At 45.0% G+C, this 12420-nt stretch overlaps 1 protein-coding gene across 4 annotated transcripts in view; it reads left to right on the top strand.

Moving 5' to 3' along the window:
• adgra2 (adhesion G protein-coupled receptor A2) overlaps positions 1 to 12147 on the top strand; it is a 57746-nt gene extending 45599 nt beyond the window's left edge. For all 4 annotated transcript variants that reach the window (XM_046350693.1, XM_046350692.1, XM_046350691.1 and 1 more), the window contains 9 exons: positions 53 to 214; positions 308 to 508; positions 950 to 1139; positions 1288 to 1499; positions 6704 to 6831; positions 6955 to 7078; positions 7337 to 7485; positions 8389 to 8478; positions 8643 to 12147. In XM_046350693.1, the coding sequence (XP_046206649.1) occupies positions 53 to 214; positions 308 to 508; positions 950 to 1139; positions 1288 to 1499; positions 6704 to 6831; positions 6955 to 7078; positions 7337 to 7485; positions 8389 to 8478; positions 8643 to 10062 (2676 nt within the window). In that variant the 3' untranslated portion in view covers positions 10063 to 12147. The remainder of the gene's footprint in view (positions 1 to 52; positions 215 to 307; positions 509 to 949; positions 1140 to 1287; positions 1500 to 6703; positions 6832 to 6954; positions 7079 to 7336; positions 7486 to 8388; positions 8479 to 8642) is intronic.
• The last annotated feature ends 273 nt before the right edge of the window (positions 12148 to 12420 follow it).

Here is a 12420-nt window from a genome sequence, read left to right as displayed (position 1 = left end):
TGTTTTTTTGCTTGCTTTTTCATATTTTTACCTGTGTGTATGTATGTGTCAGCTGTCAGAGATGCTGGTGGATATGGGCAGTAACCTGATGCAGGTGGATAATCAGATCCTGGCCCATGCCCAGAGAGAGAAGAAAGCCTGCAGCTCCATAGTCCACTCTCTGGAGACTCTGGCCTGGCCCCAGCTCCACAGCCATGCTCAGGACCTCTCCACGGTACAACAACCTGCATTCCAACATGTTTTAAGGTTCTATATTATTTTTTATCTAACAGTCCTAAATGTAATCAACGTTGTTAACCCCCTATAGCTCTCCAAGAACATTGTAATGGAGGCCCATCTTATCCGTCCGGCCCACTTCACTGGCATGAGCTGCACAGCTTACCAACGCCGGGAGACCTTGTTAGGCAACCTGGGCATGGAGGGGGCAGAGCCCACCCACGAACAGCAGCTCCGCTTCCGCTGCACCACAGGCACCCACAACACCTCCATAAACAACTTCCCCATGAAGGTAAGCACTGTCTCCGTCTCCCACACCCAGACCTGAACCCAACCTTACCCATAAACAGGACTGTAGTTGTGTGTCTGTGGTACAATGGCAGACAGTGCATATGGTTGTCATTAGAGGGAACACACCTCAGAGCTTGACCTACTGGAGATGGCATGGATCTGCATTTAGCACAGTCATTTACAACAGCTGACATGAAAGAGGGAGAAAATCCTGAGGTTTTAGATTTTGTCCTTTGGTGTTTGAAATTTCTGTTCCGTATTCCATTGGGTTAACAGAGTCAAATATAGGTGAATGTAGGACAGTAAAGAATGAATGGTATGATTCTCTCTCTCTCTCTCTCTCTCTCTCTCTCTCTCTCTCTCTCTCTCTCTCTCTCTCTCTCTCTCTCTCTCTCTCTCTCTCTCTCTCTCTCTCTCTTTCTATGTTTCTCCCTCCCTCTAGAATGCTGTAGCCCTCGCATCTGTGGTTCTCCCTGCCTCTCTGTTCCCCCCGGACGCCCCGTCAGACTGTAAACTTCAGTTTGTGGCGTTCCGTACAGGGAGGTTCTTCCCTTTCTCAGGGAACTTCAGTGGTCCTGGAGAGAACGCCCGCAGACGCAGTGTCAACAGCCCTGTCATCTACGTAGGCCTAGGTGAGGGAGCAGCTATAACACTTTTATTACACAATTCAACAAATTTACAGAGATAGGTCAAACCTGGTTATTTTAAGACAATTACAAAATACAAATGTATGCGCTGGTGACAGTGATAGTGATGGTCATCTCCTCCTTTGTGTGGCAGACGGGTGCAGTATGTGGAACCACTCGGAGCCCATCTTGGTGTCCCTGCGCCACTCAATCCCGGGAAGTGACCCAGTGGCGGCCCACTGGAGCCTGCAGGCTCTGCAGCAGCAGCAGGGGGGATGGAGCCAGGAGGGCTGCCTACTGGCCCACACGGACTCTGCCACCTCGACCCTGCGCTGCTCTGTACTCAGCAACTACGCCGTGCTGCAGGTAGGGCGGGAGCACATTCTAGGATCACTCACTTATTCCCAGAGACACATGCTGGATGTAATGTAATGATGACTCTGCACAACACGCACTGCACAACACGTCAATTGCCGTTGGATGTGGAATGAGGGAAAGCTCAGTTTGTTGTTTTGGAAAGTTCTGAAAGTCTATTGAAAAAGTTTGGTTACTAGCTAGCTACCTTTTGAGTTTGGATCCTGCGACGTGGTTGGCTTCAGTTGCTGGGACCTCTACTACCTGTCCAGTGATCCTGCTGAACAAGGCTGGGTCTGAGGAGCTGCTTGGCATAGCAGATAGCCTAGCTGTTAGCTAGCTGCCTATAGGGCGAGTGGGGTTTTCTTGAGGGCTTGAGTGTAGCCTGCGATGTGGATAGCCATTGTGGCTGGGACCGTGGATTGTGGCTGTCTAGATCCCTGCTGTTTGTTGTTGTTGTTTCCAATCCTCCCTGCGACCTGCTCTGTCTGGAACTGCGTGGGAGTAACAGCTTAACCTACGTACCGGTGAGGACAGTGGTTTCTCTATCACAGGTGAAGAATCTTTTAATTAAACCAAAAAAGTTATACAAGCAGTTGTTACAACAACAAGAAAAAAACTTCAAGTATTGTGTCCAAATACTGGTGGAGTCAATTAATAAAATAACGCATGACCTGAACATAGATGTCCAGGACCCGAAGAACAGTTTGCAGTTCTCCCAGGGTCAGCTCGATGAGTTTAAACAGGAGAATGGCAAGGTGACAAAAATCTGTAAGTCATTGTGAGAGGACATCAGTTCTGTATGTGAATCCATGATAACAATGACGGAGAAATCAGATTATCTCGATGACAATCAAGGCGAAACAACATTGTTGTGGACAGAATTTCAGAATCTCACATAAAAACACCTAGACTAGTCGTGGGAGGTTCCGGACTGTGGCCCGTCGTTGGAGGTTCCGGTCTGTGGCCCGTTGCCGGATGCTCTGGACTGGGTACTGTCGCCGGACACTCTGGACTGGCTAATGTCGCCAGACGCTCTGGACTGGGTATTGTCGCCGGACGCTCTGGACTGGCTAATGTCGCCGGACGCTCTGGACTGGCGAGGCGCACTGTAGGCATGGTGCGTGGTGCCGGAACTGGTGGTACCGGGCTGGTGACACACACCTCAGGGCGAGTGTGGGGAGGAGGAATAGGACATACTGGGCTCTGGAGGTGCACAGGAAGCCTGGTGTGTGGTGTTGGCACTGGTGGTACTGGGCTGGTGACACACACCTCAGGGCGAGTGCGGGGAGCAGGCACAGGACGTACTGGACTGTGGAGGCGTACTGGAGCTCGGGGATTTGAACTTGCAACCTTTCAGTTACTAGCCCAATGCTCTAACCACTAGGCTACCCTGCCACCCCAATGAGGCAATGATCACTGAGATCCTGATTGAAAACAGCAGCGATGTATTTGGAAGGCAAGTTGGTCAGGATAATATCTATGAGGGTGCCCATGGTTATGGATTTAGGGTTGTACCTGGTGGGTTCGTTGATAATTTGTGTGAGATTGTAGGACTGTCGGGGTCCCAGTTTGGGTCACCTAACAGAACAATTTCTGAAGATAGATGGGGGGCAATCAATTCACATATGGTGTCCAGAGCACAGCTGGGAGCTGAAGGGGGTCTATAACAGGTGGCAACAGTGAGAGACCTATTTCTAGAGAATTTAAGTTTTAAAATAAGAAGCTCAAATTGTTTGGGAATAGACCTGGAAAGTATGACAGAACTTTGCAGGCTATCTCTGCAGTTTATTGCAACTCCTCCCCCTTCGACAGTTCTTTCTTGACGGAAAATGTTGTAGTTGGGGATGGAAATCTCTATTTTTGGTGGCCTTCCTAAGCCAGGATTCAGACACGGCATGGACATCAGGGTTGGCGGAGTGTGCTAAAGCAGTGAATAAAACAAATTTAGGGAAAGCTGTATCGGTACCCGTTGGATGCAGTGATCACAATATAGTGTCTATTTCCAGGAAAGCCAAAGTTTTAAAGGCTGGGCTTAAAATAGCGTATAAGAGATCGTACAAAAGATTTAGCTGTAGACGATGTTAAAAATATTTGTTGGTCTGATGTGATTAATAAGTAACATCCAGACGCTGCACTTGATGTATTTATGAAATTGCTTCTTCCAATTATTGATAAACATGCACCTGTTAAGAAATGAACTGTTAGACCTGTTAAGGCTCCATGGACTGATGAGGAATTGAAAAACTGTATGGTTGAAAGAGATGGGGCAAAAGGAGTGGCTGCACATCAAATTGAGAAGTGATGTGACTAAACTCAACAAAAAGAAGAAACTGTATTATGAAGTCAAAATCAGTGATGTAAAGAATGATGAAAAAAGTCATCGTACTCATGGATAACAAGAACTAACAATTAAAGAAAAGCACTGTATGTTTCAATTGTGTAAAGTAGTGTGGGAGAGGTGGAAAAATGATTGGTAATGACAAACATCCTGGCATTGACTGTCACGATCGTCGTCAGGGAAAGGACCGGACCAAGGTGCAGCGTGGTGAGCGTACATTTCTCTTTATTTTAAATGTCACCAACAAAACAAGAAGAAAAAAACGACAGTGACGCTTACTAGGGCTATACAGGCCACTAACAAAGACAACTACCCACAACTAAGGTGGCAAAACAGGCTGCCTAAGTATGATTCCCAATCAAAGACAACGATAGACAGTTGTCCCTGATTGAAACCCATACCCGGCCAAACATCGAAACAGAAAACATAGAAATAAAGAAACTAGAATGCCCACCCTAGTCACACCCTGGCCTAACCAAAATAGAGAATAAAAGCTATGGCCAGGGCGTGACATTGACAATTTATATGGAAAGCTACTGTAGCTGACTCTACAGCCACTCCTATCTGTCATGACTTTAATCTGAGCCTAGAGGAATGTATTTGTCCTCGGGCCTGGAAGGTAGCAAAAGTCATTCTGCTATCAATAGTGGTAAAATGGCCTTTACCGGATCAAACAGCAGACGAATCAGCTTGTTGCCAGCTCTAAACAAACTGTTGGACAAAAAATTGTTTGACCAAATACAATGCTATTTCTCTGTAAACAAACGAACAACAGACTTTCAGCGTGCTTATAGAGAAGGGCACTCAACAAATGACTGATGATTGGTTGAAAGAAATTGGTAATAAGAAGATTGTGGGAGCTATACTGTTAGATTTCAGTGCAGTCTTTGATATTATTAACCAAATCAAATCAAACTTTATTTGTCTTATGCACCAAATACAACAAGTGTAGACCTTACAGTCAAATGTTTACTTACAAGCCCTTAACCAACAGTGCAGTTCAAGAAGAGTTAAGAAAATATTTACCAAATAAACTAAAGTAAAAAATAATTAAAAAAATATGCACAATAACATAACAATAACTAGGCTATATACAGGGGGTACCGGTACCGAGTCAGTGTGCGCTGGTACAGGTTAGAGGTAATTTGTACGGCAGGGGTGAAGTGACTATGCGTAGATAATAAACATTGAGTAGCAACAGTGTACAAAACAAATGGGGGGGGGGGGTCAATGTAATAGTCTGGTGGCCATTAATTATTCAGCAGTCTAATGGCTTGGGGGTAGAAGCTGTTAATTAATGAGCCGTTTGGTCCTAGACTTGGCGCTCTGGTACCGCTTGCCGAGTGGTAGCAGAGAAAACAGTCTATGACTTGGGTGACTGGAGTCTCTGACAGTTTTATGGGCTTTCCTCTGACACTACCTATTATATAGGTCCTGAATTGCAGGAAGCTTGGCCCCAGTGATGTACTGGGCCGTATGCACTACACTCTGTAGCGCCTTATGGTCAGATGCCAAGCAGTTGCTCGACCATAACCTATTGTTGAGAAAACGTATGTGATGGCTTTTCAACCTCTGCCATATTATGGATTCAGAGCTATATATCTACAATAACTCAGAGGGTTTTCTTTACTGGAAGCTTTCTCTAATGTTAACTATGTAAAGTGTGGTGTACCACAGGGCAGCTCTCAAGGCCCTCTACTATTTTCTATATTTACCAATGACCTGCTACTGGCATTAAACAAAGCATGTGAGTCGATATATGCTGATGATTCAACCATATACACATCAGCAACCACAGCTAAAGGAAGTCACTGAAAGCCTTAACAAAGAGTTGCAGACTTTTTTGGAATGGCTGGCCAGTAATAAACTGGTCCTGAACATCTCTAAAACAAAGAGAATTGTATTTAGTGAAAATCATTCCCTAGGTTCTAGACCTCAGCTGAATCTGGTCATGAATGGTGTGGCTGTTGAACAAGTTGAGAAGATTAAATTACTTGTTGTTAACTTAGACTGTAAACTGTCATAGTCAAAACATATATATTCGATGTTTGTAAAGATGAGGAGAGGTCTGTCTGTAATAAAGGGATGATCTACTTTTTTGACACCACACTCCATAAAGCAAGTCCTGCAGGCTCTAGTTTAATCTCATCTTGATTATTGTCCAGTCATATGGTCAAGTGCTGCAAAGAAATACCTATTTAAGCTGCAGCTGGCCCAGAACAGAGCGGCACGTCTTGCTCTTCATTGTAATCAGAGAGCAAATATTAATACTATGCATGCCAATCTCTCTTGGCTAAGAGTTGAGGAAAGACTGACTGTGTCAACTTCCTGTTTTTATTAGAAACATTAATTCAAAATTGTTTGCCTAGTGAACTTACACATAGCACTGATACACACAAACACTTACCTCACCAGACATGCTACCAGGGGTCTTTTAACAGTCCCCAGGTCCAGAACAAATTCAAGGAAACATACATTATTATACATAGCCATGAGAGCATGGAATGCCCCTCCATCTGTTTAGCGCAAGTGAACAGGAAACCTGGTTTCAGAAAACAAATAAAGCAACACCTCACGACACAAATCATCTCCCCCATGTGACCTACTTGTTGCATGTACACACACACTACATGCGAATGTTTTTAAATGTATGTAAATTGTAAAGTATTTTGTCTGTAATGTCTTTTTCATTATGCCGGACCCTATGAAGACTAGCTGTAACTACTGGCGTCAGCTAATGGGGATCCTAATAGATCTAAATCAAAAATCACTTCACTGGATGAATGTTCATGTGCTTTTCTCGAGGTCTGGAGATTTTATATTAAGGCCCGCAGTGTGGTCATTGCAAAGATATTAATAGTTCCCTTTTTCCTAGGAGGTTCCTGACTTCCCCCACTCCCCACCCATGTCAGTGAGGGTACTCCACCCTGTGGTCTATAGCTGTACTGCAATCCTCCTCCTCTGCCTCTTCACCATCATCATCACACACATACTACACCACAGGTACCGTGTGTGCGTGTGCATATGCGTGTGTGTGTGTGTGTGCGTGTGTCTGCTATCTGACCTACCCCACAGTGTCTTTATGTCCATCTAATGGTTCTCTTTGTTTTCTTCTTCCTCCTGCAGTTCTATAAACATATCTAGAAAGAGCTGGCACACGTTACTCAATACCTGCTTCCACATCGCTATGACCACAGCTGTCTATGCAGGAGGCATCACCCTGACCAGCTATCCAATGGTGTGCCAGGCAGTAAGTCCTTCTGGTCCTTCTGTAGCTCAGTTGGTAGAGCATGGCGCTTGTAACACCAGGGTAGTGGGTTCGATCCCCGGGACCACCCATACGTAGAATGTATGCACACATGACTGTAAGTCGCTTTGGATAAAAGCGTCTGCTAAATGGCATACATTATTATTATTAAGTCCCTCTCCTCTCCTCCCAGACCCAGCTAATGCTCTCTACATCTGGTGTGTTTAGGCTGTGTGTTTGACCCTGTGTGATTTGTGTCAGGTGGGCATCGCTCTCCACTACTCCTCCTTGTCTACACTGCTGTGGATCGGGGTCAGTGCTAGAGTCCTCTACAAAGAGGCGGTCTGGAGGATGCCACGGCAATCAGAGGGAGAGTCTCCTGTTCCAGCTACTCAGCGGCCTATGCTCAGGTAAGTGATGTCATCAGGGTGAGACAGAGTTTACTTTTATATGAGAAGGTTGTGAGTCATTGTCAAACAGGTCAACGGTTGAGTTGTGAGCTCATTGTGGGGCGGTATTTGAAATGACTGTATTCATGTGAACGGACACACAAACTGTGTCATATCAAAGACCACCATTGTGTTTAGAACCAAGGATCTTCTGTTTTAGAAAGCCTTGGAGGGAAAAACAGTAGACTACTGCTAAGGCACAAAAGAGTAGCAGTGACAGATGCAGAGTGCTGAGCCCAGAGCGGGGGAGGTGTGGAATGTACAAGCCAGGGATAACAGAGGTTAAGGAGAATGTCGTAAATCTGGCAAGGGTGACGGAGGGGGCGCACTGTCCCCTCATTACTGCCCCCCTCCCCTCTTCCTCCCCTTTTCTCCCTCTACCCTGGTGCTCCCTGGCTGTGATCATGCACTGTACTGTTGACCTCTGTGGCTTTCCCAAACCCTTCTGTTGCCCACCGCCGCATGGGGTCAGCCCTCCAATGACGCCTATCCCTGTGATAAATCACAACCCCCCCAGCTGCCTGTTGCCCTTTGTTACACTTTATCAGCTAGCTCAGAGAGGCTGCCCAACTTACAGCTCAGTTCAGCTCAGGAGATCACTGACAGCTAGTCTAGGGATCACTACAGCTGTGAAATGTATGCTTGCTGAGAGAAAACAACAAAGGAGCAAAGCCCCTAAATCTCATACAAAATAAACATAAACTGAAATGTAATTTGTCATGCAGTCCCTGGGTTTAAGTTGTTGTTTCCAATATTTTGGCTGGGACATGATACTTCACATCTAAATGAGTTGTCATTCCCTCTTGCTTTCTTTTTCATCTAATTTTCTTTGATCCCTGTAATTTGTGTGTTTTCTGAATACAGGTTCTATCTAATAGCTGGTGGTGTTCCTCTCATCATATGTGGCATCACTGCGGCTGTCAATGTCAACAACTATGGGGCCAACAGCCCTTAGTGAGTGCTTCTCATTTTACCATTGAGCAATTGGCCCTTGACACAGTATATTTTGGTTTAGTGCTTATTTAAGAGCTGAATTTGCCATTTTTTATGAGATTTTGAATACACAGAGGTATCCTTCTTTGCTATGACCTTACTGACTTTTGTATTGTATTTTCCAGCTGCTGGTTGGTGTGGCAGCCCAGTTTGGGGGCCTTCTTTGTCCCTGCAGGTTTGGCGGTATTGGTCACCTGGATCTATTTCCTGTGCACTGTGTTTCGCCTGAAGCAGCGGGTGGCCAAAGAGTGCCCAGGATCCTCCCTGTCCTCTCCTGTGCCTGAGAGCCAGCCAGCCCTGGGTGGAAGCATTAGTCTCCTGTCAACAGACTCTGTGGTGGGGACCATGCATGCTGCATTGACCCCAGAGGACCAGTACTCCCTGAAAGTGCAGTTCCTGGTGCTAGTGGCCACCCACTTCCTGTTCCTGGCCGTGTGGGGCTGTGGAGCCATGGCCATGTGGCTGACAGGGCACAGCAGCCTGTTGTTTAGCTCTCTTTATGGGGTAGCTGCCACCGTGTCGGGAGTGTTCCTGGTGGTGCACCACTGCTTCCGACGCCTGGATGTGCAGGCCTCCTGGCTGGGCTGCTGCCCAGGGTATCGCCTCTCCCAGCCTATGCCAGTCTACACGCACACCTGCACCACTGTTAGTGGGATGCAGACCACCTCTGAACAGGGATCCCAGATCTTCATTGGCTGCCATCCTCCAGAGGATCCCCAGAACTCCTCATCAGCCAGGTCCTCCTCCATCCCCAGTGGGATCAGCAGTGTAGGCCCTGGGCCCTGCAAGCTTACGAACCTGCTGCAGGTGGCACAAGACAATACCAACAATGCCACTCATGCCCCAGCAGGCACCAACACCAGCACCAGTACGGACAATAACAACAAGCAAGCTAACAACCTGCTGCCCACCATAGGCTCTGTAGCCCCTGTCCAGCCTCAGAGGAGGAAGGTCAGTGGCAGAACTAAACAAGGGAGCAGTCAGTATCACCACCGAGGTGAAGGCAGAGGTCACTACCGTCTCAAAGCCTTGAGGGCTGGTGGTGGAGGGGGCAGTATGGGAGCACTGGGGCCTACAGGTATAGAGCAGCACAACGCTGCCCATCCAGCCCACAAACAGGCCACTAGTGAGAACGGCAGCCTACATCACAGCCACTCTGAGAGCCATGCCAGCCCGCTAACCAACGGTAATGGTAGGAGAGTGGGGGAGACAGTTGCTACCAGCCCCTCAGAGGGTAGTGACGGGGGCAGCAGTGGCAGCCGTAAGCCCTTCCCTCTGCTCCCCTCTGTGGCCAGCAGGGTGGCTATGCAAGGTAATAGGCGGAGCGCCAGCCGAGACAATCTGAAACTGGCAGCGGCTGCAGAGCGTGAAGCTAAGCGCAGCTCCTACCCTCTGAACAACATCACTACCACTGTGCCAGTGGTTGCCCCTAACGGCACCCTCAAGAGCTCTGTGATAGAGCTGGAGTTGGACACAAGTGGCACGGACCATTCCCAGAGCTCTGTGGGCATGAAAAGTATGTGGAAGAGTGAAACTACAGTGTGACTGTAGCTCTTTCCCAGCACATGTCCACAGTGGACCCTGACAAAATTTGATATGATTGGACAGTTGTTATAGTCTCCTATGTCTATTCAGATTAATCCTGATATGAGATCCATGTGTGTAACTCAGACTTTCGTGTAAATGACATTAAAATAATTGAACAATTCTTCTAATTTCAGATGTGGATCTCAAGTTAGGATTCAGATCATGATGAGTCTTTTCTTTTGAATGTGTAAAAGAGCTAGATTATGGGGTTGTGTCGCTTGCTACTTTTGTGTCCAGCCATTTAGCTTTCCATTCCAATGATGGTATGGGGTGTGTATGAAGACAACCATGTCCTGTACTCGCAGCTCTGTCACAGACATAACAACTGTTTGTTGGGTTTGCCATGAATTCAAGACCTGTTTTTTGTGTACTTTTGTTTTTCATATTTCAAACCTAAATTACTCATTTATTCTACATGTCACAGGAATTTTTACTAGCTATATCTAAAATCAACATAAGATGTTGATTTTGGATTCCTTAAGTAAAGCTTTATTGTTTTGTTTGTATTCTTATTCTATGCACATCGACTATGGCATGAAATGGAATCTAAGATTGGCCATTTCCACAGTACGGCTGTGCATTTCCTCTGTGAAGAATCTTTTTGCTTTTATTATATTTTCTTGTAGTATTGTGGGTATGTGGGCATGTGTGTGTGCGTGTGTTTGTGTGTGTGATTCTCAATCTAGGATGAGAGAATGCAGTTTCTAAAACTTTTTTTACTAAATCGTATTGACTTCGATTCAAATACGCATCAGCACTGAGAGGGAACTCCTCCCCTAATAAACAGGATTGAACAAGTATCAGTATTTGGACAAATTAACTAGAGTGACCTTTCTTGACCCTGGCATGTACTCTGTAATGTCCATGGTGATTTCTTTATATGAACTTCCCCATCCTTCTTCATTTGTCCCCTTTCCCCTTACTGTGCTCTCTCCCCCTTGGAGTTTCAAAGCTCTGGATTTACAGTTATTTCAACATGGATGTAGACTGCCCCCTCCAGGATTTCAAACATCATTGTTCATGCACTGACATAAAGGGACGCATCAGTTAAAACCATGTTGAGTTTGCCATCTGTATCAGGAGGAAGGAGAATATGGTAATGAATGTTTTATTATGCAGGAAATAGCTCTGGTTTATATCACATGAACCAAGATAAGTGCTTACTGAAATACCCCCCCACACACACACATTCACCTCATAATCCAATGGCTTCAAAGCTTGTTACAGTAATCATCAAATACTTCTACACTATTTGTTTATGTTTATGTACAAAGCTCAGAGTAAAGGCAAAAAAATGAATGACAGAATTCTGGTTCATTTATGCTACTTGGTTTTCTGATGTTGCTTCACACACATTATCATACAATATTGTGTAAAACCATATTATGCAATTTTGATCTTCAGTATTCTTTTAGTTTGTAAGAATGCAACAGCTCAGTTCATCTTAGATACGCTCTGCTAAACAACTCCAATGTATTCAGGGAAATGATTGTGCCAAAGAATTGTATAGACTAGCAGAGCGTACCTCAATGTCAGTGTTTAGCAAATGGGATACAATTCATAGATTGTATCCTTATTCTAGGTCCTGAAATCTCCCTTTTGGTCAATGATAATAACATGAGGAAGAACTCACAATCTCACAAAGCTCAGAGTTGTGTTAAGTACAAAGTAGTGGTTGCACTTACCTTCCTCATTATTGTCTGTAGACAAAACACCATGCTTGTTACACTCTTTTCCATTAGGTGTAAAATGTCAACACGTGCAAGAACACAATGGCAGAATGTGTCCTCTTTTTCACTAATGGTTACTCAGATTGTTAACATTTCATCCATTTACTAACATTCATCCCATTTGTCCTGAAATGATTTCCAAGTGTTGTGTCCACTCTCATCTCGAAATGAAAAAGGGAGATTTCTAAATGTTTTATGTATATTTATATGTCATTTGTCATAATGACATCAGTATGAAATAACTGTTTTTAATTCAATAATATATTGTTCAAGAAATTCAGACTGTGCCTTGTAAAATAAACTCTGATGCAAAGTAAATACAACTTTAGTATTTTGTCATTTATTCTCACACTGACGGGGCAATAGCCTTCTCTGATATGAACAGGAGGTGAATGCGAATAAAGGAGTTTGAGAAACTCAGTGACTGGATGTCTGAGCACCAGCTGCTCCTGAAGCCTCTGTTCATATTAGCCTTTCTTTATGTTGTGGTCTAATTTGTGAAATCTTGCTCTCTATTAAACAAAGCTGAAACCTTTGTCACGAAACCGTTTTTATGACAATTAGTTATATTTGTGTAGACCTTTTT

Source organism: Oncorhynchus gorbuscha, linkage group LG05 (assembly GCF_021184085.1).
Source record: "Oncorhynchus gorbuscha isolate QuinsamMale2020 ecotype Even-year linkage group LG05, OgorEven_v1.0, whole genome shotgun sequence".
Lineage (NCBI taxonomy): Eukaryota > Metazoa > Chordata > Actinopteri > Salmoniformes > Salmonidae > Oncorhynchus > Oncorhynchus gorbuscha.
Note: the sequence above shows the minus strand (reverse complement) of the source record. Positions and strands in the feature narration are given on the sequence as shown.